This window comes from Pelophylax lessonae (genome assembly GCF_965119305.1).
Source record: "Pelophylax lessonae genome assembly, chromosome: 4".
In the NCBI taxonomy this organism is placed as follows: domain Eukaryota; kingdom Metazoa; phylum Chordata; class Amphibia; order Anura; family Ranidae; genus Pelophylax; species Pelophylax lessonae.
Window position 1 is genome coordinate 605612054 of NC_138771.1, and position 26730 is coordinate 605638783.

General features: G+C 44.8%; 1 protein-coding gene across 2 annotated transcripts; it reads left to right on the forward strand.

The window, feature by feature from the left end:
- The first annotated feature begins 5873 nt into the window (after window positions 1–5873).
- Window positions 5874–26431, forward strand: RTBDN (retbindin). 2 transcript variants are annotated; one of them, XM_082256936.1, is made up of 6 exons: window positions 5874–6031; window positions 11165–11315; window positions 15162–15243; window positions 17364–17492; window positions 21937–22024; window positions 26095–26431. In XM_082256936.1, the coding sequence occupies exons 2-6, from the start codon at window positions 11171–11173 to the stop codon at window positions 26380–26382; spliced, it is 732 nt and encodes a 243-aa protein (XP_082113062.1). In that variant the 5' UTR covers window positions 5874–6031; window positions 11165–11170; the 3' UTR covers window positions 26383–26431. The 2 variants fall into 2 exon arrangements, with proteins under 2 accessions (XP_082113062.1, XP_082113063.1); XM_082256937.1 differs by having other exon boundaries at window positions 5897–6031; window positions 11170–11315.
- The last annotated feature ends 299 nt before the right edge of the window (window positions 26432–26730 follow it).

Here is a 26730-nt window from a genome sequence, read left to right on the forward strand (position 1 = left end):
TAAGAAGGCGCTCCGAACGACAACTCGTCGTGTGTATAAATGACACCTGTCCATAGATTCTCTTTCTTCCATAAACTTTACCATCATGGGCAACACCAAAAGGAAAGTGCTGTGGTCAGATGACACCAAAATTGACCTCTTTGGCATTAACTCAACTCGTTGTGTTTGGAGGAGGAAAAATGCTGACAATCACCCTAAAAACACCATCCCTACCGTCAAGCACGGAGGTGAAACATTATTCTTTGGGGCTGTTTCTCTGCTAAAGGTACAGGCCTACTTTGCCGCGGGGCCAATGGACTGGGCCACATATTGTAACATTTTGGATGAGAACCTTCTTCCCTCAGCCAGAACACTGAAGATGGGTCTTCCAGCATGACAGTGACCCAAAACATCCAGCGTAGCCAACAAAGGAGTGGCCCAGAAAGAAGCACATTAAGGTCATGGAGTGGTCTAGCCAATCTCCAGACCTTAATCCTATAGAAAATGTATGGAGGGAGCTGAAACTTCGAGTTTCCAAGCGACAGCCAAGAAACCTTTTTTTGTATACAAACTTTTTTATTAGGGTGAAAAAATTGTGGTACAAAAGCGTATATTAACAGTGAGGTAAACAACAATAAACAAGGATTTAGAGAAAATCTGTAAAGAAGAGTGGACCAAAATCCCTCCTGAGATGTGTGCAAACCTGGTCACTAACTACAAGAAACGCTTTAGCTCTCTGCTTGCCAACAAGGGTTTCTCCACCAACTACTAAAGCTGGATACACACTATCCAACTTTTGTGGTTAGATTTCCTTCAGATTTACCTTTTCTATGTAGTGCAAGGGCCTGCCAGATTGCATACAAATTGAAAGTGTTTAGGTTTGACCTCATATTATATGGTTTTGGTAAATCTAAAGGAAAAAGTCTTCAGAAAATCTTATAGTGTGTATGGCCCTTAACCACTTGCCGGCCGTCACAAGTAGATATACTGCAGCGGTCAGCCCCTCACAGGCAAAGTGACGTATATATACGCAGGGCCGGACTGGCCATAGGGCAGACCAGGCATTGTCCCGGTGGGCCGCGGCGCTGCTCTCACTCAGCTCAGAGTCATCACAGATTCATAGACACAGACAGTAGAAGACGTTCCCCCACTTCCGGGCCGGCTCCGCGGCCAATTAGCCTTCTGCTCACACCCCCCTGAGCAGAAGGCTAATTGGCCGCGGAGCCGGCCCGGAAGTCAAGAAGCAGTGTGTGTGCGTTCTTTCCCGCGGCCGCCGATGTCCTGCCCGGCGCGGCCAGCCCAGCCCGCATCGGCAAGAAGAAGAGAAGCTGCAGGTGGGAGCTCCTGACCTTCAGTCCGACTCCGAGCTGCTCGCGGGGGGGGGGCGGCGGCGGGGAGAGAAGGTAAGTGACTGCCTGCAGTGCAGCCTGTGCAGCCCCGGCCGTGTGTGCTGAATAGGAGGGGGATGGGTCGGCTCGGCTGCATATAGAGGATTTGATGTTTCCCTATGCCGGCTCCTGCAGCCACTGGATGGATGGATGATTCTCCTCCTCCCTTCTGCAGGCATTGTGCGGCTGCAGGAGAAATATGGAAATATAAACTTCTCTATATGCAGCTGAGCTGTCCCACCCCCCCCTCCAATTCAACTTCTTTTACTGCCCGTGCCCCCCCAGTGATCTTAGCCCCCCTCCCCCCTGTGATCTTAGCCCCCCCAGGGATCTTGAGCCCCCCAGTGATCTTGAACCCCCAGTGATCTTGAACCCCCCCCCGTGATCTTGAGCCCCCCCCCATGATCTTGAACCCCCCCGTGATCTTGAACCCCCTGTGCTCTTGAACCCCCCCGTGATCTTGAACCCCCCCCGTGATCTTGACCCCCCCTGTGATCTTGAAGCCCCCCGTGATCTTGAACCCCCTGTGCTCTTGAACCCCCCGTGCTCCTTAGCCCCCCCGTGCTCTTCAAGTCCCCACAGTGCTTTTCATCTCCCCCTATGCTCTCTGGCTCCCCCAGTGCTCTCCACCCCCTGTGCTCCCTGGCTCCCCCCTAAGTGATTTCCAGTCCCCCCCGTGCTCTCCAGTCTGCCCCCCATGCTCTCCATCCCCCTGGTTTTCCCTGCCCCCCCCCCCCCAGTGCTATCCACACCCTGCGCCTTCCAACCCCCCTGCAATGCTTTCCAAACCCCCCCCCCTTTAATTCTCTCCAGTCCCCCCCCCCCCCTTGCCCTTCAGCTCCTCCAGTGCTATCTGCTTTCCCTGTGCTCTCCGGCCCCCCTAGTGTCCTGTCTTCTATCATGTCTGCAGTCTCTGACCTTCTCTTGTATCACATCCGCAGTCTCTGACCATCTCCTGTATCATGTCCTCAGTCTCTGACCATCTCCTGTATCATGTCCTCAGTCTCTGACCATCTCCTGTATCATGTCCTCAGTCTCTGACCATCTCCTGTATCATGTCCTCAGTATCTGACCATCCCCTGTATCATGTCCTCAGTCTCTTGACCATCCCCTGTATCATGTCCTCAGTCTCTTGACCATCCGCTGTATCATGTCCTCAGTCTCTGACCATCTCCTGTATCATGTCCTCAGTCTCTGACCATCTCCTGTATCATGTCCTCAGTATCTGACCATCCCCTGTATCATGTCCTCAGTCTCTTGATCATCCCCTGTATCATGTCCTCAGTCTCTTGACCATCCCCTGTATCATGTCCTCAGTCTCTTGACCATCCCCTGTATCATGTCCTCAGTCTCTGACCATCCCCTGTATCATGTCTTCAGTCTCTGACCATCCCCTGTATCATGTCCTCAGTCTCTGACCATCTCCTGTATCATGTCCTCAGTCTCTGACCATCTCCTGTATCATGTCCTCAGTCTCTTGACCATCCCCTGTATCATGTCCTCAGTCTCTTGACCATCCCCTGTATCATGTCCTCAGTGTCTTGACCATCCCCTGTATCATGTCCTCAGTCTCTTGACTGTCCCCTGTATCATGTCCTCAGTGTCTTGACCATCCCCTGTATCATGTCCTCAGTCTCTTGACCATCCCCTGTATCATGTCCTCAGTCTCTTGACCATCCCCTGTATCATGTCCTCAGTCTCTTGACCATCCCCTGTATCATGTCCTCAGTCTCTTGACCATCCCCTGTATCATGTCCTCAGTCTCTTGACCATCCCCTGTATCATGTCCTCAGTCTCTGACCATCTCCTGTATCATGTCCTCAGTCTCTGATCATCTCCTGTATCATGTCCTCAGTCTCTGACCATCTCCTGTATCATGTTTGCAGTCTCTGACCATCTCCTGTATCATGTTTGCAGTCTCTGACCATCTCCTGTACTATGTCCAGCGGGAACACTCTGCAGCCGCACCGCACAGCACAGCACACCCAAGGTAAGTGGAGGACTGGAGAGAGGAGCGACTTCTACTTAGGGATTTATTTTGCAGATAGGCTGGGCTGGCACTGGCAGCAACAATTTTATTCAAAGAAATCAGAATTTCTTCTGCAAATAGGCTGGCACTGGCAGCAACAATTTAATTAAAATCAGGATTTATTTTGCAAATAGGCTGGCCTGGCAATGGCAGCCAGGCATAGTACTGGTCTAGTACTATGCCTGCCAGTGCCAGGTCAGCCTATTTGCAGAAGAAATCCTGATTTGAATAAAATTGTTGCTGCCAGTGCCAGCCTGCCAGGTGATCTGAGGTGTGATAGTGCAGGAATTGGGGTGATCTGAGGTGGGAAGGTACAGGAATTGGGGTGATCTGAGGTGTGAAGGTGCAGGAATTGGGGTGATCTGAGGTGTGATAGTGCAGGAATTGGGACTGATCTGAGGTGGGAAGGTGCAGGAATTGGGTGATCTGAGGTGGGAAGGTGCAGGAATTGGGGTTATCTGAGGTGGGAAGGTGCAGGGGGGTGATCTGATTTGTGAAGGTACAGAAATTGGGGTGATCTGAGGTGTGAAGGTGCAGGAATTGGGGTGATCTGAGGTGTGATAGTGCAGGAATTGGGGTGATCTGAGGAGTGAAGGTGCAAAGCTCACTTGATTTCTTACTATTATTCAAGCGGTTTACAGCAGTTACTGTTTTTTATGTATCTGGCACTCCCAATTTCTTTGAAAACATTTTTCGGCACACTGTGCCCAAAAAGGTGGTCTACCCCTTGATTAGAGTAACCCTCATCTTGTGCTGCTTCATAATATTTTTAGGACTCAACCATCAAAACAGGATTTAAAGTAAGACAAAAAAAAAAAAAAACAGCATCATATGCCAGTTCTGATCTAAATTGGACCCAATCTATCAGATTAATCTAAAAAAGGTACCGTAATCGAATCCACACATCCTGGAACATTAAATTCTGTCATCAACCATCCCGATGAACGCCACGCCCCAGCCACGCCCCCCTCCTGGGCTGCTCAGTCCAAAATGCCCGGGCCTATTTTTTGTCCCAGTCCGGGCCTGTATATACGTCACTCGGCAATCGTCGGTGGAGAGGGAGAAAGGCAGGCGGCTAATGTAAACAAGCCGCCTATCATTCTCCCCTGTGTAGAAACAGTGATCATATGGTTTTACTATGTAGGACCATTGATCACTGTTTCTACAGCTCAAGCCACAGCCAATCACAGTTAGAATCACGCCCTTAGGGACACACACCACCCCTCCCTCTCAAATAAAGTTAACCCCTTCACTGCCAGTGTAATTTTACAGTAACAGTGCATATGTATAGCACTGATTACTGTAGAAATGTCACTGGTCCCCCCAAAAGTGTCAAAAATGTCAGTCAAGGGTCCGATCTGTCCGCAGCAATGTCGCAGTACCGCAAAAAAAAATTGCAGATCGCCGCCATTACGCATTAAAAAAAAAAACAACAAAAATCTTTCCCTTTGTTAGTAAACGCGATAACTTTTGCGCAAACCAATCAAAATACGCTTTTTGCCATTTTTTTTTTCACCAAACATATGTAGCATAAAACAAATTGGCCGAAAATGTTAAAAATTTTAGATTTTTACATTTTTGTTGGGGGAATTTCATATAAAAAAATTTGAAAAATATTGCTATTTTTGCAAAATTGACGCTCTTTTTTTGTTTATAGCGCATGATCAAAAAATCGCACAGGTGATCAAATACCACCAAAAGAAAGCTCTGTTTGTGGGAAAAAAAGGACGTCAAATTCGGTACAGCGTCGCACGACCGTGCAATTGTCCATTAAAGTTACGCAGTGCCGAATCGCAAAATACCCCCTGGTCAGGAAGGGGGTAAAATCTTCCGGGGCTTATGTGGTTAAGTCATGTTTTGCTTGGGGATGAAATACTTATTTCACTCACTAAACTGAAACTCAATTTATAACATTTGTATCATGTGTTTTTTTTTTTTGGATTTTGGTTGATATTCTGTCGCTATCATTTAAAATGTACCTACGATAAAAAAATTATAGAACCTTAATTTTCTTTGTAAGTGGGCAAACTTACAAAATCTGCAGGGGATCAATTAATTATATTCCCCACTGAATTTAGTAGTGGAAAAAAAAAACCTCTGAACTTAGAAATATTATGACGTACTTCATAAACACTCACAGATATATTAGTTTTCATAGCAGCTAAATTATTACACAAAATGCATCCAAAAAAAAAAAAAAATCTGTTCTTCAATTGCATTTAAATTAAAAGAAAAAACAGATTAACACCCAAAAACAAAAAGAATTTCCCTAAATGTCTTGATTCCTGCTACATCTGTGTTCTAATGGTGTGTTGCACAGCTATATCCGAGCATGGTATATATTCAGCATTTCTTTATTGCTACAATTGACGTAGATGCTCGGAGGTCACCTGCGTGTCCACGGTGGAACATTTGCCCTGCTAATCACAATGACTTGGAGTGACCAATCCTATGGGGGGAGGAAGGCTGGGAGGAGTAGGGAGGAGATAATGAGATATGATGGAGGAGAAGAAGGAGGGAGGGGAATTGGAGGAAATCTTTACATCCGTAGCATCAGCATCACTGCATCAGGGAGACACAACACAGAGTGACGAAGCCAGGTGACAATCGGAGGCCCAGCAACACAGCATTATAGGTAAGAGAACATATGGATGAAATATATTATTAAGTGGGGGGAGATTGTAAGCAAGGGATGCAATGTGTATTGATCAGATGGGAGGATGATGCAGATAATGGAAGAAAGTGGTACAGAACCAGAAAAGGTGATGCTGGGATTTGTATGCGGAAAGGGCAATGAGACTGCAGAAGACTGACAATGAGACAGAAAGAGAGGGATCAACAGGTTGAACAGAGGACCAGATATAAGTGGAACTGCACTGCAGTCTTCAAACCTATATGGGTCAATTTCAAGCCTTATATGGCAGCATTGCATTCTATCTGCCGCAGTGTTTCCCTTCAATTTTAGACAGGTCTGCTTTGCCAGCACCCTCTACCCCACTTACCTATGGCTTGCTTGCTATTTCAGAATTGGGTGCTTAAAGGTCTAGAATTGCAGGATAATGTGAAATAAGTATAAATTACAGGATAACTTGTTGTAGAAATAAAGTGTATCCCCCCAGGCAAATATTAATATTGCACATTAATAGGGTGTGCACATCAGTATACGCTCTTCTCTCCAAGACACATCACTTCCTTACAGAGGGCTGACAACGCTGCAAGACCTTTGATGGAACCATGGCAGCGTTGTCAGCCCTCCCCAAGGTGAGGTGGTCCTGTGATGAGGTAGACCTAAGTAGGAGGAGGATGCAGAGTCCCAACTCACTGACCACGCAGGGCGGCTGACCGGACATGTGACTGCAAGAAAAGCCCAATAGGAAAAGTATCTGGCTGATGAATTTTTACACAGCTTGGATAGCATTGTGGTCAGGGCCGCTGATAAGGGGATGACCACCAGTCCTCCTGTAGGGGGCCCGGGCACACAGGGGGGCCCCAACAGCATGAGGAATTGGTGCGGTCGGGCGGATAGGCAATTACAGAAGGAAGCCCTGTGTGACTCTCTGCAGCAGCTGAAAGCCACTTTCAGCTGCTGCAGGGAGAGACACAGACACAGGGCATCATTCCTATAATTGGTTCTCCAATACTAAACCCCATCCCTGTTCTGCCTGCTCCTGATTCCCCCCTCCCCATGTGCCCCCCTTTCACTGTTCCGTTCCCCCTTCCCACAGCGCTAAAGGCTTCCCTGTCCTGTAAAAAAATAACAAATTGTGAGAAAATAAATAACAAACATTGTAATAAAAAAATTGTAAAATAAAATAATTGTAAACATTTTCTAACTTTTAAAACCTGTAAAAAGACAATTAAAAAGTGCTAATTCACACAGGTTCTCTGTTATGTTTGTGTCCACTAATAATGATTTTAGTGTATTTTTAGTGAAAATATCGTCTTGACATATTCAGGGGGGCCCTGTCAGGTAGACTGTACGGGGGCCCCATGATTTATAACAGCAGCCCTGATTGTGGTGCTATCCATGATGTGCTGTTTCTGTAGCCTTCCCATCTACTTTTATTATTATTATTATTTTTATTACTGTTATACAGGATTTATATAACGGTATAACAGTTTGCACTTTACAAGATAAAAGGAGGCAGTACAGTTATTTAATTAACAGTTATACAATTTAATTAAAGAGTTAGGGGAGCTCTGTTTCCAAGAGCTTACAGTCTACCTTAAATATGTGGGGGCATATTTATAAAGCAGTAAATATGACATTCACCAAACATCTGATGCGGGTGAATCATCCTATTGAATGTGTTTTAACATACAATAACGAATTCACTATCAATTAACAGTTGATGAATTTCACATTCACAGTTTTATAAATTTGCTCCTATAGCCTTTACTATAGATATAGGTTTATGTAAAAGAGAGACCAGCTTGATGTAAATAATGTTAGCAATAATTGTACATTTTTTTAAAAACTTTTTGTTATGTGTAATTATCTACACTATGTCCCCGGGGGGGGGGGGGGGGCAGCCGTATTTGCTCATTACATGCTCAGTCCCTGCTTCCTACTTTGCAGTGCTGCACAATGGTTGTGCTATACTGCTCCTTCTCATAAAGTCGATGTGTCAGCTGACACACTGAAAACAATGCACTGCCTGTGTGGCTGATATTGTATCTCAATGTGTATGTAAACCCTAGCAATGTACTTCTCTTATTTGCTCCCGTTTGGTCTATTAAATATACCATATACACATTGAATGTGTTTTGTTCCACAGTTTGATGAGTGCAAATGCAAAAAAATATCTGTTGATCTGGTCAGAAATCCAGTGCTGTCCTGTGCCTTGTGCACTGTGCACAATGGGGCCGATGGGGCAACGATAGGTGCATGAGAGGGTAAATGCCAAGCACAGGCACTGTCAAGTGGGAAGAGAGTCAAATGCACTCCAAAATCCAGAAGTGCCAGGTATTTATTTTCACTCCTGGTGGCTAAACAGAGTTTTGAAGAAGAGAAGGGTAGGTGAATATGGGCAGCCAGCCACTGGGTTTTTTTTTTTATGTCTTGTTCTTGGAAGAATCTAAGTAGTGTGTCTGAGTGAAAGCTGTTGTAAACCGCTGGTTGCTTTTTTTTTTTTTTTGGGACTTGCAAGGTAAAGGCATAATGTGCTAGTATGTGAAACGTACCTGAAAATGAAGCCCTCCAGTGATGAGATGTAATCGCTGGAGGCAGCGTTCATCCTCTCCTGGTCTTTCTTCCGGATCTACTGACTCCGGCTGTGTGATGGGCCAGAGCCGCGATGACGTCACTCCTGCGCGAGCACGGGGGAGCCGTCATTTATGGCACAGGTATCTGAAGGAATGGCACGAGTGGCCGTTCCTTCAGAGCGCATGCGCCGATGACGTCATCGGCTGCATGCAATGTAATTATCTCTTCAACGGTACACGTTTAGGAGATATTTACAGTACCTAAAGGTAAGCTTTATTCTAGGCTTACTTATAGGTACAAATTATACCTTAGAGTTTACTTCCTCTTGAAGAGCAGGTTGAGTGTCTAGCAGAGCAGAAAGAAAAAGGTTAGATATAAATAAATCTAGGCTAATCTGCAGGATAAAGCCTTTCCAGGCAACTATGAAAGAGATATCAGCAGTGACATAAGGGACAAAAAGTGTGACTCACTCAATGATAAGGCGCAACAGGTTAAGCTCATGAACTAGGTTACCGTAATAAGACACACAGGAGCTGGGTTACTGTAATAAGATATTACAGGGGTAATAAGACACTCAGGAGCTGGGTTACTGTAATAAGATATTACAGGGGTAATAAGACACTCAGGAGCTGGGTTACTGTAATAAGATATTACAGAGGTAATAATACACTCAGGAGCTGGGTTACTGTAATAAGATATTACAGGGGTAATAGGACACTCAGGAGCTGAGTTACTGTAATAAGATATAACAGAGGTAATATGACACTCAGGAGCTGGGTTACTGTAATAAGATATTACAGGGGTAATAAGACACTCAGGAGCTGAGTTACTGTAATAAGATATTACAGGGGTAATAAGACACTCAGGAGCTGGGTTACTGTAATAAGATATTACAGGGGTAATAGGACACTCAGGAGCTGGGTTACTGTAATAAGATATTACAGGGGTAATAAGACACTCAGGGGCTGGGTTACTGTAATAAGATATTACAGGGGTAATAGGATACTCAGGAGCTGGGTTACTGTAATAAGATATTACAGGGGTAATAGGACACTCAGGAGCTGGGGTACTGTAATAAGATATTACAGGGGTAATAAGACACTCCGGAGATGAGTTACTGTAATAAGATATTACAGGGGTAATAGGACACTCCGGAGCTGGGTTACTGTAATAAGATATTACAGGGGTAATAAGACACTCAGGAGCTGGGTTATTGTAATACGATATTACAGGGGTAATAAGACACTCAGGAGCTAGGTTACTGTAATAAGATATTACAGGGGTAATAAGACACTCAGGAGCTGGGTTACTGTAATAAGATATTACAGGGGTAATAGGACACTCAGGAGCTGGATTATTGTAATAAGATATTACAGGGGTAATAAGACACTCAGGAGCTGGGTTACTGTAATAAGATATTACAGGGGTAATAGGACACTCAGGAGCCGGGTTACTGTAATAAGATATTACAGAGGTAATAATACACTCAGGAGCTGAGTTACTGTAATAAGATATTACAGGGGTAATAGGACACTCAGGAGCTGGGTTACTGTAATAAGATATAACAGAGGTAATATGACACTCAGGAGCTGGGTTACTGTAATAAGATATTACAGGGGTAATAAGACACTCAGGAGCTGAGTTACTGTAATAAGATATTACAGGGGTAATAAGACACTCAGGAGCTGGGTTACTGTAATAAGATATTACAGGGGTAATAGGACACTCAGGAGCTGGGTTACTGTAATAAGATATTACAGGGGTAATAAGACACTCAGGGGCTGGGTTACTGTAATAAGATATTACAGGGGTAATAAGACACTCAGGAGCTGGGTTACTGTAATAAGATATTACAGGGGTAATAAGACACTCAGGAGCTGGGTTACTGTAATAAGATATTACAGGGGTAATAGGATACTCAGGAGCTGGGTTACTGTAATAAGATATTACAGGGGTAATAGGACACTCAGGAGCTGGGTTACTGTAATAAGATATAACAGAGGTAATATGACACTCAGGAGCTGGGTTACTGTGATAAGATATTACAGGGGTAATAAGACACTCAGGAGCTGGGTTACTGTAATAAGATATAACAGAGGTAATATGACACTCAGGAGCTGGGTTACTGTGATAAGATATTACAGGGGTAATAAGACACTCAGGAGCTGGGTTACTGTAATAAGATATAACAGAGGTAATATGACACTCAGGAGCTGGGTTACTGTAATAAGATATTACAGGGGTAATAAGACACTCAGGAGCTGAGTTACTGTAATAAGATATTACAGGGGTAATAAGACACTCAGGAGCTGGGTTACTGTAATAAGATATTACAGGGGTAATAAGACACTCAGGAGCTGAGTTACTGTAATAAGATATTACAGGGGTAATAGGACACTCCGGAGCTGGGTTATTGTAATAAGATATTACAGGGGTAATAAGACACTCAGGAGCTGGGTTACATATTACAGGGTACAAATACATTCTCTGTAGATAGTTACTGTTGTAAACCTTTACAGATAACTGAAAGAAATTTTTTTTTTTTTTCCCTTTCTCTATTAGGATAGGATGTCACCATTGCTACTTTCCCTTCTCCCATTTCTCCTGTTCTCCACATCTTGGGGACATCATGACAGATGTCTTGTAGAGAGGAAGCAGAAGGAGGTTGCCAGCGCAGAATCTGGACTAACAAAGTGTCAGCAGTATTCTAGCCGTGAGTGTGATCTGTAGCACTAGGAGAGGTGGTGGGTTGTCACTAATGTTGTGCACACCAGAACTCATGTCATATCACTGTTGATCTATTATTGTAAATCTGTAACCTTTGTTCAAATATGTCCTGGACCCAGCTCAAGCTATTTAATTATTGGCTTCCACTGAAGCACGTTCTTAACAGGTTTTTACCAAAGCAACTGGTTTCACTAGTATAACATGTGGCATTTTAGGCTATCCTTCTCCATTCCAACACCTAGCAGCTCCAGCCTGAATTTGTAGATAGGCCTATTTTAACCTAAACATTTTGATCTTATATGCTTTCAGCATATCCCCAGCTTTATTACTTATCATATCACAGCATCCTCATTTAGCCACATAGCCTTCCAAGTAATCAGTAATCCACTTCTGCAACCAGAATCTGCATCCGAATATCTAGACTTGCAAAGTGGTTCCCCCCACCACAAATCTATCATCTCCAGTCTTGGCCAGAGATTGGTAAACACCCAACCATCAGTCATTATTTTCATTAGGACATGTTTTACTTCACCTACCCCAACTCCTAGCATCTCCATCCTGACATGCAGTCATGTAGAATGGTGGTGTCACCATTCTGATTTGTGTGTGGCATTGTGGAATGGTTTCCTCTACATGAACGCCCAGCACCTCCATCCTGACTTACAGGCTTGTCTTCTCCTCATTGTATCTTGACCCTGATATTTCTTTGTAAATTGGTCTCCTCCGTCGCAAACCACCAGCTCTTTACTGACTTGTTGACTTCTGGACTGGCACCTTTTCCTTCATGACCGGTAGTTTTTCCCCAGTTAAACATGGTATCTCCACTCTGTGTCCTGGTAAGTTGGACTCCTCAAGCAGCTAGCATCTCATTCCTGACTTTCTATCTTGTAGACCGGTTCCTCCATCTCCTGATTTGTTACCTTGTAGACTGCCTTCCACTCAATATCCAACTTTCTCCAACAGCACAAGTAACATGTCCAACATAAATTGTAGTCTTACTGACTGGCCTCCTTTGTTTTCAACACCCACCTTCATCCATATTTTTTCAACCAGCTTCCTTTTCCATAAAGCATCCCAGCTTTGATTGGGAGACTGGTCTTTTTCATCTTCATTCTGACTTAAAGCTTCCTGACTTCCAAAGGCACCATCTTATTCATGACTTGTATACTAGCTTTCACAGTCTAGAGCACATGTGTCAAACACAAGGTCTACTGGCCAAATCCGGCCCTCCAGGCCATTTCATGTGTCCCTCGCACCTCCCCTGCAGCTGCAGGGGGTCTCCAGCCCTCCTCTGGCCCTCCTTCAGACCCTGCACTTTCTGCTTTCCAGCAAAACCTCCAGCTTCTTCCCAGTGGCAGCACAAGGTAAGGGGGGGGGGGATGAGGGACTCAAATTCCGATGGGGGGGGCTCTTGATGCCTCATGTAAGGGTAGGGGATGCTCTAGACCAGGGCTTCCCAAACTTTTTTGGGCCGAGACCCACTTCTGAATACAGTTGTTTTTAGGGATCCGCTTGCTTGTAATTGAATATTTTAAAGCGCTACGGAATTTGTTGGCGCTATATAAATGCAAATATTAATAATAATAATAATGCATATTTTAAAGGGAGGGGGATGTTAAATTAAAAATATCAATCAATTTATTTTTGAATACACTTAATATTTAAATAAATATAAGGCTATATAGCACTCACCCTCCTTCCTCTCCCAGCGGTCCACAGTGAAGGTGAAGCCCCTGTTTGCCCTCTCCAGGGCCCAGCACACCTCACCCAGAGACTCCATGATGAGGAGCTCTATGCTGGTCTTGGTGTCCTGGCTCTTCTCCTTCAGATCCTCTACTGGGGTCACAGAAGCTGCCATGAACTCCTGACACCGCCAGGCCACCTGGTCCTCCTATGACACCAAGGCTGCTGTCTCTGTCCGCTATAGCTGAGAGAATCCCGCTGCCAGTCTAGCCACCACCGCTGCTGCCAGCAGGACCAAGGAGAGCTGGCTCTGCACCCCATGAACATATCCTACATATCAGCCCACATACGTACTCACTGATGCAAGTATCCTCCACGTGGGAAATGCCAGCCTCCATAAACTGCATGGGCGGGGTCCTGAATCCATCGCGATTTGACTGTTCTGGCTCTCTGTAATTTGCACAGACTCGCACAGCACAATTTAAGCAGGCCCGCTCTCTGTGATTTCCAGCTCATCGCGACCCACTCAAATGCAGCTCGCGACCCACCAGTGGGTCCCGACCCACAGTTTGGGAACTCCTCCTCTAGACATCTAGTCTTACAGTTATAACTGGCCCTTTTGGGGGCAAGCATAATGCTGATGCAGTCCGTGATTAAATTGAGTTTGACACCCCTGGTCTAGAGCATCACCATCTTCGCTTATATTGTAAATTGCCTTACACCACTTCAGATCAATGTCTCTTACACCTAGATTGTAGTCTTTTAAGTTAGCTACGCCAAACATAACCCCAACATCCTAGCTTGTAGCCTTGTGGGTGGATGGATGGATGGACATTCACCAAAACAACCTTTTTCAAATCCATTGTCTGCACTCCATGTTGCCATAGAGACAATTGTAGCATTGTAGCACTCTTGATGTTTACATCCATCAAGGTTTTATTCTATATTCTTTCTTACATTTTTACCTAAACCTAATTTGTCCAGATTTTTAATCCTTATTATTTCATTACAATAATTAAAAAAAAAATAATAATTGCATCATTTGAATTATTTTTTTTTCATACATGGCAAGCTATTCTTATAAATTGTTATTCACTTTATTAAGACATTCACCCCATTTTAAACCTGCCTGAGATTTTTATCCTTTAAATCATTTATATAAATAACATGGCTACAATGTTTTCTTGTTATGTGGATGGAGTTCAACAGAAAAGAAAAAAAAATCTATACACAGTAGGTCTCTGCATGCGCTTAATTTTACCATGAGCTAGGCGTGTTTGGCAGTGTCCAGCCACCATTACTGCGGGCATGCTCTTGCTGTGCAAACAAGCAAGAATAGCTGCAGACAGCCTGTCATTGCAGTGTAGGAGTTCAGTGGCGGCAGCTATCCGCACACAGCTGTCAATACAGCTAAACACTCATGCGAATGGTGCCTTAGAGCAGTGGTCCTCAACCCTGGCCTACAGGGCCCACTAACAGGCCAGATTTTCAAGATAACTGAAATACATCCCAGGTGATATCATTTGCTGCTCAGTGATTGCAGTACTCTAGTCTGCATCTCCCCAAGGTAATACCTAAAATCTGGCCTGTTAGTGGGCCCTGTAGGCCAGGGTTGAGGACCACTGCCTTAGAGTATTTGACCCCCAGGGCTGCTTTATAAGACAAAATTATTTTCAGTAATAATAATGGCCAGAAAAGAAATGCAGACAATGTTATTGTAGGGTTAATTAAATCTGGTAGTAAGCAAAAAATAGTGGCTCCTTACACTGGTGGTCAGTGAAGTGTGCCATTGCATGAGAGGTCAGGGGAGAATGCCTCCCATAGATTGGTGGTCAGTGTAGAAGGACCTCATTACATTGGTGGTCAGTGGTCCTTGTCAAAAAAAAAAACCCTAGCAACCTCTTGATAAACCCTAGGTTTCATAGACACCTGGCTGAGAAAAGCAGAGTTATAAGCTCGGTCAGGTTTTTACTGCTTGCCGTGTTCCTGTTCAGGAGATTTCCCCTCGCTGCCCGTTCCCCTTGTCACTGCTACAGGTAGTGAGAGGAAATCCCTTAAACACATATACACAAATCCCATCACACTTTTAAGTAGGTTGAAGGAAGATTACAGCCTCTGTCCTCTTATGGTTTTTCCTTTTTGTTTCCAGATTCTTGCTGCTCTCAGGAACACATAGATGCCCCTCCATTTGCCCCTTACCCATGGGAAGGATGTGGACCCCTCAGTCCCAGGTAACATTTCCTAAGAATATCATTAACCAATTGTCTAAATTCGTTTTTTTTTTTTTTTTTTTTTTTTTTTTTATTGTCTCGCTTACCCCTAACGCAGGTGGTCAGACACTATAGCTGGCTACTGTGTTCCTCACCTCTAGCAACACCTTTCCCAAAAGGCAAGCAGGCCAACCAGTACTCAGTTGCCCCCAGGACTGATGCACAATACTATAGTGCCTGGCCACCACACCAGGGCAGGCGCAAACTGAGCAAAGCAAACAAGTTCTTGCGGTTGGCAGACAGGTTCAATGACAGTCCACGTAAAAAGCAGGTAGAGTTCAGAGAATAGTTGATATCCGATCCAAGGTTATACACAGGGAAATCCAAACTAGCAGAGCAGGGCAGACAAAAAGGCAGCTTCATCAGGTTTAACACACGATCACAAGCATGAGACTGGCTTGGCTAGCTTATATCAGGTTTGGTCTCCACCCAGACTCTGGCCACAATCAGTCACTTTGTAGGGAGACAGACAGACAAGGAGAATTCCACAGCCAAAACCAGGATGCTTGAACCAGCAGCTACGCTCCTGACACAAAAACAGCCTCTCTCAATCTTTTTAACACTGAGAAACTCTTCAAATAACTTTTTGGTCTCCGGGAACCGCTGCAAGTAAATACTCTATCGACAGCTAATGTACATTAGTAGTATGCAAAAATAAATAAATCAGCGCACCCGACCCCTAACCTCTAAAGCTGCTAAGCACCAAGGGTCAAAAAATCAAAATCCCTAAAAACAGACATATACAAAAAATAGTGCAGCGCTCATAAAATATAACCCTATAAGATGCATACAATGAATAAGATAAAAGTCCCATTGTTAATTGATTGTGATCATGCACGAGACAGACAAGGATGTGCTCCGCTCAGTGAGTCCTCCAGCCGGTCACACTATCTCCTCACCTCAAGTTTAGCCCCTGTGTCACCAGACGGGCTAATGGAGCAAGATGTGATTTTCCAAGGATAGCGTGGTGCTGTTCCCAAGGCCCCTTATTCAAATGGCCGCAAATCCTCCACCATGAACATTCCACAATGTACCGGACTCCATAAAGGTATGCGCACACCCCTCGAAAGAACTCCGTGCAACCAAACATAAAAGAGAACCTGGACATAGTGCTTTATCCTTTACCACTCAGTTTATTAATAAAATGTGCATAACATTACCTGACAGGGCACTGTGAGACAGTGCACTCAACCGCTGATGAAGTCCCGCCCAGGGACGTAACACGTACGGAGGGGGAGGGGCCGGTGACGTCACCCGCCATCCATCGGCATCAGGAAGTGTCCCTGTGTATCTTGTACAAGCTGATTCAGTGCACTGTCTCACAGTGCCCTGTCAGGTAATTTTATGCACGTTTTATTAATAAACTGAGTGGTAAAGGATAAAGCACTATGTCCGGATTCTCTTTTATGTTTGGTTGCACGGAGTTTCTTAGAGGGGAGCGTGCATACCTTTATTGAGTCCGGTACATTGTGAAATGTTCATGGTGGAGGATCTGCTGCCATTTGAATAGGGTCCTTGGGAACAGCACCACGCTATCTTTGGAAAATTACATCTTGCTCCAATAGGCCGTCTGGTGACACAGGGGCTAAAATTGAGGTGAGAAGATAGTGTGACCGGGTGGAGGACTCACTGAGCGGAGCACATCCTTGTCTGTCTCGTGCATGATCACAAGCAATTCACAATGGGACTTTCATCTTATTCATTGTATACATCTTATTAGGATTGTATTTTATGAGCGCTGCACTATTTTTTGTATACATTAGTAGTATGGTCACTTGGAAGAATGCTTCTTCCATTTGTGATTATTGGGAAGAATCCCCACTTACAGATAGCTAAAGAGATCAATACTGTCAATGATTACTTATCTAAGAAGCAGAAATTGCTCACTGCTCCAGAAACCCCAAGCAACCTCTGGAGGAGCCATGGTTTAGAAAGACTAGCCTAAATCAAACCAGATCCTACTCTTTGTTCTCCACTGCAACACAGAAGACTGAAAAATCAATTTAGTTACTAGAGGCAATAATTCCAGTTCCCTCCAGTGAACACGACCCAACTAAAACTCTGCCCTTTATTTCTCCAAGGTGTGAAGAATACGTGAACCGTGTGCAATGTATGTATCTCTGCTCCCCGCACATCACCAAGTGGGGTCTGCCTGGATCGCTCACCGGGATACATGAGCTGCCCCTCTGTGACAGATTTTGTGACCAATGGTAAGAATGCACCCATCGTCTGCTATAAATGTAGAGATGTAAACATAATTGACATAGCTGTTTTGTGTCCTCTAAAAAAAAAGGGTATGCCCCCTTGTCAGTGTGATATGACTGAAGTACCCTATGGAGGTGGCCATTTTCTACTAAACTACCCATCTTTAGCTCCTATTTTGTCACATGCTCCTTCATACATTGAAGTACCAGATACTTCTTTTGCTGCTGAACAAAACATCGGAGAAACAAAGGAAAGAAGACTATGTATTGTAGGGACTGGCATCAAGTGTAGAGCATTTAAAGGACACCACCACTCGCTTTTCTTTCTTTTAAAGGGCTTTCCTCACCCATGTTTATTAAAGGAAAGTTCATCAAGCAGAAAGAATAACAGAGTTTCTCTCACAGGGGTTTCAGCATTTCAGTCCTAAGCAAAACTAATGACCAATCAGCCCCTTTGGCTTGAACTTGCAGCGCTGCTGCTCTGACCTTAAAGCGGAGTTCCGGCCATGAAAAATAATTTCAATAAAAATACCCCCGGGACAGTCAGGGCTAGTACATTCCACAATGGATAGCCTCTGTACTGTCCCGGGTCGCACGTACCTGCAAGAAGAAATACTCACCTTTAAAATTTATTCTCCAGCATTGCCATCTCAGATGCGGGCAGCTGAAGCCAGCGCGTCCTCTTCTGCATCCTCTTCTCCCAGAATGCGCCTGCACTGGCCCCGCTCGTCACTTCCGGTGCGGCGCCGCATTCCTCCACAGCTTCTGGGCATGCCCAGAAGCTGTTTAGCAGGGAATGCGGCGTAGCACCGGAAGTGACGAGCGGGGCCGGTGCCGTTGCATTGATTCCTGGGAGCGATGACGTTCAGCTCCCAGGAATCATTGCAAACCGGAAGTGACGGCGCGGGCCGGGGCCGCCGAGGGAGGAAGTGGAAGAAAGGCGAGTATATTTTTCTACAATAACAAGGTAAGTAAAAAAAAAAAAAAAAAATCGGAACTATCCATTTCCTTTTCAGGTGATGAAAAGCAAGGGGATGGCCACAGAATCGATTATGTCGATTTTGTGGCTGGAACTCCGCTTTAAACTCCAGGATCATTGTCTGTCTCCTACACACTGGTTACTCTCCAGCTGGATGTACATAGCAGCCTTGTGCTGCACTGACTACTGTCTGCCGGGGTGGAGCCCAGAACCATGGTCAGGTTACTACTAAAAGCCCAGCACACACCTGACCAATTATTATGCTGGCTGTTCTGAATATCTGGACCCAGGATTGGATATTTCATCCCAACCAAATCACTTAGAAATCTCCAGGCTCCAGGTCCCAAACTGGACTTTTCTAAAACACTAAGGAAACTGAAAAGCCAGTTTCCTCTTCATGTCACAAGCTCCCTGGAGCCCCTCAACCCATCTGGTTGGGAACTCTGGGTCAAAACCTCTTTCTAGACCCTGGCAGGGCAACGCTCTGCCACAGTATACAGAGGTAAACTTGTAAACCTAAAAGGAAACACAGGCCTTTCAAATCTAAAAGTCCATAAAGTGGAACTTCACTCTCTCAATCAGCATTGACTAGTTGAAATCCTTATGCCTTTAGCATTAGTAAATAGATAAAAGTAAATTTGATATACTTTTCTAAGGTTGTAAGCCAGCAGCAGGGTGGACTCAAGCGTTGAAAATCTTTATTGATTACACAATTACATCCAGTAAAACAATGCTAACACATTTCAGCCGCTGTGGACTTAAAGAGGAGTAAGGCCACAGTGGGCGAAACGCACTAGCATTGTTTTACTGGATGTACTTGTATAGCCAATAAAGATTTAGCTTAGTTTCTGGCTCATATCTATCACTAATAAAAGTATTGAGGGGCTGAACATCCCAGCCAAGAGCACCAGTTTCCAGCCTTGGACAGCATCACCAGCAGAGCTTGGGCATTGTATACAGTGTTTATATATCGCATTGTTTTTTTTTACATTTCTTCAGTTCTTTTCTGGTTTTCAGGCCTAGGCAAATAATGGTCCTACATCGCAGGAGTCTTTAGGAGGGGAGGTGAAGAGGAGGAGTTTTCTCAGCTAAAGCACACCCTCCTGTATGCATGCCTGAGCTAAGTGCAGATAGATTCCAGGAAGTAAACGCAGTGTAAATCATCATCCCTTAAGGCCCGTACACACGTACCGATTGTCGGCCGAAAATGTTCGGCCGTCGAACGATCGGCCGATTTTCGGCTTGTTAGTATGATGCTTCCGACAGCTGACAGCGCACTTTCGGCCGAAAAGAATCTGTCTTGCAAGCATGAAAATTTTTGTATGCCGACACCAGAACGGCCGCTTGTTCGCCAGTCAGTATAGAATTCGGCCGACAGACAGCAGATTTGCAAGACTGGGCATGCTCAGAAAAGAAAAAACACAGGGAAAGTTAACCATCACATGACATCACTTCTGCAGTCGGCTGTAGTCGGCGGACAAAATTCTTGTGCAGTCTTTGGCACTTTTCAACACTTTTCAACAGACACCGACAGCCCTGGACAAAAGACGGCCGATCGTTCGGCCGACGATCGGTACGTGTGTACGGGGCTTTACTCAAGGTGGCCACTGACAGAAATGCTAGGGGGTGTTTTTCAAGGTGATTTCTCAGCAAAATTAGGCATAGAGACATGGATGGATGGGGGATTTTGCTTTGAACATTAAAATGAATTAAATAGCGTTTTTGGTTTTAGCGTTTTTGGTTTGTGGTGCTCAGAGGCAGTGTAGTTCCGCTTTAGGTAGACAGATTCAGGGGTCAAGGCATGGCGACACTGAATGGAAGACAGAAGTGCATCATTCTGTAATGCAGGGTTCTGTATCAGAGCTTACACAGGATTAACAACCTGCTCCCTTCCCCCATGCGACAGCGTTCAGGCCTGCTCAGACTCAAGCACTGCATCCTGGGAGGAATATAAGAAGCTCAAATGCTGCCACAAACCCAGGACACTGGGTATTTCCAAGGGCTCCCACAGATTAATGTAGCAGCGGGGAGACTTCAGGGAAGCGGAGTATCAGCTGGAAAGGGACGGGGTGGGGCTTTCAAGAGAACAAGAATGGAGAAAGTTACAGCTTTAAGACAATTTTAATAATGCCAATGAACCCAGAGTTACCCTTTTAGTATTTTACAGGCTTTGTCAGAAATAGGGATTTTTGTTATTAAAAAAATGGGCCTCTTAGTAGGGATCGACCAATATAGTTTTTTTCATTGCTGATACCGATATTTTGGTCATCGCGTATCGGTAGATGGGCCCATATTTTCATACATTTAAAAAAAATTTTTTTTTTTATTTGACAGGTACTTTTGTGGAGGGATCTGGGGGTCTAAAAGACCCCAAACCCCTCCTCTACACCTAAAACGCCAAGTTTGGATGTTTTGAATGCTGTCATTTTTTTGAATCTGGCGCCAGTACCCGGAGACCCGATCAGAGCCGAATGCGGCTTTGATCGGGTCTTTGGCAGCTGTGAAGGCTGGTTGCCCGGGTCTCCCGGTGGGACGGGAGACCTGGGAGAGCCGCGGAAGGTGGCGGGAGGGGAACGTCCCCTCCCGCTCCTTGTAATGACAGCCGAGTGGCTCCTCAGCCGCATCGGTTGTCATTACAAGACAGCCGACCGTCTGCTAAGGACGCCGGTACCGGGGTGATGCCTCGAGCTGTAGGCGTCACTCCGGTACAAGCACTTTCCGATATATTGGGGAAAGTGCATAACGGCCCTCGATAATCGGTCGATCCCTACCTCTTAGATGGTCTTTATGTGTAGGCACTCTATAATGATGCTCCTTGGACCTCATAGAACAGGGGTATCAAACTTATTTGCGGGCAACCATCAGCAGTATGGTTGCCTTCAGAGGGCTGGTTGTATCTGGGGTATGCTATGTACAGGGATAGAGAATGTTCTACACACAGAATGTAGGGTTCAGGATTGCGGTACAAACCCGAGGGCAGCGTTCAGTGGTGCGCTACCTACACTGTGCAAGGTTTAGTGGTGTGCTATGCAGAGTGGAACCCCAACAATCCCCCCCCCCCCCAAACTTCCTTGCATCTCTCTCTCCTACCTGGTCCAGCTCTAGTATCTCCCTGTGTCTGCCTCGCTTTGTAGGCGAGTTCTGTTCCCACCGTGAATGCATGCAGGGATTGGTTAGTTCCTGGAGCCGCTAAGAGCAAAGCTGTAAACACTGAAGGCTTCTGTGTTCACAAGCAACAGTTGGGAGTGGGAGCAGAGTGTGAGAGCCAGAGTGGTGGAATGGGGTTTCACATGAGCTGGATTTGGCCCACAGGCCTTATGTATGACCTATGAGTAGAGGATGCTTCCAAGCTGAACTGCTGGAAAATTGCCATGATTAGACTGGTTGTTATGATCACTGACCATTAATTTTTAAAGCTTTATCTAGCTAACTGTATGCCTAAACATAACTGTACTATCATTGTCTTCACAGGTTTGATGCATGTAAAGAAGATTTAATATGCTCTGGATACACGAGCACTGAAAGCAACTGCAGCAAAGGCTGTATTACTTACACACAGGTGAGTGCACCATTTCTTAGTTTTCTTTCAGCTACTTACTGCCTGCCCGTCATGTACGGTGGGCGAGAAGCGGCTGTAGGCAAAAACGACGTACCTGTACATTGCTGCCTACTTCCAGGATTAGGGCGCATGCATGCTCATCCCCCGATGTGATTGTGATCGTCAGCAAGCCCCAGTCAATGATTAACATGAATGACCTGCTGATTGTCTGTGTGCAATCACAGCCCACAGTTCTGCATTGGTAAACAATACAGAGCTCTGTACATAGGGAACAATCTGTCAGATTCTCATCCCTGCAAAGCAGAGATGAGAAACTTGAGATCTTTGGTAAAAAAAAAAGCAACAGACTTTTACACAGTAGGGCACGCTTTTAACCCCTTGATCGCCATAGATGTTAACCCCCTTCCCAGCCAGTGTCATTAGTACAGGGACAGTGTATGGTATTATCACTGATTAATGTTACTGTTAAGGTCAATGGGAGTTAGTAAGTTCCCCCCAGCATGTTAGATTTGGTTGACCACTGCCCTATCCCAAGACCACTATAAAGCCCCGTACACACGCGTTGAAAATTGGCAGGGAATTTTCGTCCAACCTGCCGATTTTCGGCTTGTTAGTATGATGGTTCCGACTTTTCGGCCGAAAAAAATCTGGTGTGCAGACTATAAAATGTGTTGGCCGTCAACATAACGGCCGATTTTCGTGCAGTCAGTACAGATTTCGACAGGGAAAAATCTGATGAGCAAGTCTGGGCATGCTCAGTGAAGAAAGAACACAAAGAAAGCAAACCAACACATGACATCACTTCTGAAGTAGAATTTTGTTGGCCGAGAAAATTTGTGTGTAGTCTAGGCACATTCCAACCCACAAAACACAACTTGGACAAAAGCCGGACGACCGGTCGGCCGATAATCGTTGCGTGTGTACGAGGCTTTAGTCTCTGATTGCCACCATTAATATTAAAAAAAAAAAACTAAAAACTAAAAATTCCAGTATAGGCACCATAGACTTTCACGCGTACCAATCAATATACACATATTTTGATTTTTTTTTTACCAAGACATGGAGCAGAAAACAATTTTTGCCAAAATGTATAATCATTTTTTCTTTGGATAGGTTTTCTAGCAGAAAGTAAGAAAATATATTTCATTTCAAAATCTTTTTTCATTTATATTGCAAAAAATAAAAACCCAAGGGTGATCAAATACCACCAAAAGAAAGCTCTATTTGTGTGAAAAAAAATATATAAATTTTGTACCAAATAATCTTTTCTTAAAGCAAATCTGTCACTACATTATCAGTGTATCATAAGGACTCCCATTTTACTTAGCATGCATTGACATGGTAAATAATAGGTCTAAGGCTGAATCAGCTTAAACATATGAGCTCACTAATGACACCTGCAGTGTCCCTTTAAAATAAATAAAAAAAATATAAGAGGATGAATGAGCCAGGGGAATTAGTGGACATGTATTGACAGCGTCCGCAGTGGGCTTTCATTGCCTTTACCCAAATGGTATACATGGTTTGTATTATCCAATTATACTACAGAAATCCTTCAACGAAGATTCAATTATCCCAAGATGGGGGTGGGTAGAATGGAACATTGATCCTCTTACCTTCTGGGAGTAATGGCTTACAAGACCCTTTTATCCCATCAACGTGAAGGGTCTCTGACTGGCTCACCTTCTGCACTTTACATGTTTAGTGGCATTAGCTTGTACAGGGTTATCAGCAGATAGAGATGAAACAAATCCTCCTACATAATTTGTACCTGCCTGTGTATCATCTGAGGCCAGTCACTTCCCTGGGTATACACTATATTACCAAAAGTATTGGGACGCCTGCCTTTACATGAACAATGGGATCCCAGCCTAATGCTGGCCATACACGCACAGAATTTCGGCCGAAAATGGTCGTTTTAGGAAAGATCGTTCGAAAATCGGGCTGTTAGTGAACACAAGTTTACCAACGATTTTGATTGTGTGCCCGGCTAATGTCGATGGATCCTTAGCAAAAACTTTTTATCGTTTCTATGAAAGTTTTTACATGTGTGGTAAAATTGAAACGAAAATAATATTCTGACTCATATTGTGCATGTTATCAAACAATCATTATGATCATGAAAACAATTCTGTAAAAGAGTTTTTATTCTGTAAGTTAGTGACCAATTCGCTTTCGACCGACGAATAATCGTTCAGTCTGCAAACGGCTGAAATTCTGTGTGTATATGGCCAGCATAAGTCCGTAGGGTTCAATATTGAGTTGGCCCAACCTTTACAGCCATAACAGCTTCAACTCTTCTGGGAAGGCCGTCCACAAGGTTTAGAAATGTCTATGGGAACGTTTGACCATTGTTCGAGAAGCACATTTGTGAGGTCAGGGACTGATGTTGGACAAGAAAGGCCTACTTCGCAGTCTCCGCTCTAATTCATCCAAAAGGTGTTCTATTGGGTTGAGGTCAGTACTCTGTGCAGGCCAGTCAAGTTCCTCCACTCCAAACTCGCTCATCCATGTCTTTATGGACCTTGCTTTGTGCACTCAAAATAATACCAAAAAAAAAATCCCCAGCTCAACTCCCCAACCAGTCTGCTTAACAACTGAATGAACCTGTCTAACAATGAATTAAAAAGAGGGGTTTAGTTTGCACACATTTGCAAACGCATGCGTAGGCTGCTTCACGGCACCCTGTATTACCAGCAATCCAAATGTAAATGAATAAGAGTCTCCACAGTGGAAGCGCATGCATTCTAATGGATAGATAGAGGGCAGGTGGGCCTGGAGGTAGTCCAGTTAGGGGCCATTTTGTTTGTTGTGGCTTTGTGCACTGGTGTGCAGTCATGTTTAAAAAGGAAGAGCCATCCCCAAACTTTTATCACCAAGTTGAGCACATGAATTGTTTCAAAATGTCTTGGTATGCCGACGCCTTAAGAGTTCCCTTTACTGGAACTAAGGGGCTAAGCCCAAACCCTGAAAAACAGCCCCATGCCATAAACCCCCCCTCCACCATATGATTTAGGCCAGTGCACTAAGCAAGGTCCATAAAGACATGGATGAGCGAGTTTGGAGTAGAGGGACTTGACTGGCCTGCACAGAGTCCTGACCTCAACCTGATAGAACACCGTTCGGATGAATTAGAGTGGAGACTGCAAGCCAGGCCTTCTTCCCAACATCAGTGCCTGACCTCATAAATGCACTTCTGGAAGTTTGTTAAAACATTCCCATAGACACTCCTAAACCCTGTGGACAGCCTTCCGAGAAGAGTTGAAGCTGTTATAGCTGCAAAGGGTGAGCCAACTCAATATTGAACCCTACAGACCAAGACTGGAATGCCATTAAAAAGTTCATGTGCTTGTAAAGGCAGGCGTCCCAATACTTTTAATAATATAGTGCATCCCCCCCCCCCCCACTGGATAAGGGTGCAAGGTCAGGCTCCTGCAGACACATCCTCCCCTGTTCTGCCTGTACCTCTGTATAGGCTTTCATTTAGAAACCTGGAGAACGTACAAATGGACTATCCGCATGCTGATCAGCACGCTCGCAGTCTATTGAGAATTACAAGCCCCTTGCCGCAGTGGCAGATGGGAACTGTAATTCATTTTAATGTTATTAAAAATTATGCTGTGAATGAATGACAGTTCTGTGGGTAGAGCCCAGCACAGCCACACCAATTTTAAATGCGACAGTGGCTGAGGGAAGGAGGAGGGAAGAAGGAGGCAAGAAGGAGGCAAGGAGGAGGGAAGGAGGAGGGAAGGAGGAGGGAAGGAGGAGGGAAGGAGGAGGGAAGGAGGAGGGAAGAAGAAGGAGGGAAGAAGGAGGGGGGAAGAAGGAGGGGGGAAGAAGGAGGGAAGAAGGAGGGGGGAAGAAGGAGGGAAGGAGGGCTGGAACATGTTATACCCCAAATACGGGTGTACCATGTAATATGTTCTAACGGTAAACTTAGCTTTTAGCACTACATAAAACTGCAACGTTAGCACCGAGTATCCTTACCTTTTATTTAAGCCGCTGATGTTAACATGCCCTTATAGAAACAAAGTTTCATGCTCATTTACTGATATGCAATTGCCTTACAGAAATTTGGATCGGGAGGACAACTGTGTGACACAATCTGGAGGCACTCCTTTGCAGCAGTAACTGAGGAGTGCTTCTGCATCACCCCTCTGGAAGACGGGGCGGATATTTCCCAAGAGGATCACGCCCACGCAGATCTAGATACTGCTCAGGAGGGCTCATCAGGATACCCAGAGATGTGTGCCCAGGATCCTCACAAAATCCCACATAAGAGAAGGATGAGAAGAGCTGTGTGGAAGAGGCACGCCCACTTAGACGGTGAAGGAAGTGGCAGCGGGATAGGGGCATAAAAAGAGCGGCACAACCTTTCTTACTCCTGCTAACCACCTCCCTCCCCCCCCCCCCCCCCGACAAGCTACCCCACCCCATTTTCCTCCCTTCCATAATGCCTACCCTTTAAAGTGCCCATATAACCAAAGTTATAACCAGCAGGTGATCAAGCTACAGCAGAAACAAGATACGCAAGCACAAGCTGAGCCAAAGAGCTTATAATCTTTCACGACACTGCTACATTAATAAACAGTCTTTTACAACGATTTTACTCTGCCCTTCATAAATTCAGTATTTTTAAATTCTCACCAGCATGTGGGCTCTTGAAACAAAGCTGTTGGTTGGAAAGCAAAACTCTTCCCGGTTAC

Coding starts and splice junctions, on each gene's coding strand:
- RTBDN (XM_082256936.1), top strand. CDS start 11,171: ATGTCACCATTGCTACTTTCCCTTCTCCCATTTCTCCTGTTCTCCACA. Junction 15,244..17,363: donor TGTGGACCCCTCAGTCCCAG/GTAACATTTCCT, acceptor TATTTCTCCAAG/GTGTGAAGAATACGTGAACC. Junction 22,025..26,094: donor GCTGTATTACTTACACACAG/GTGAGTGCACCA, acceptor ATTGCCTTACAG/AAATTTGGATCGGGAGGACA.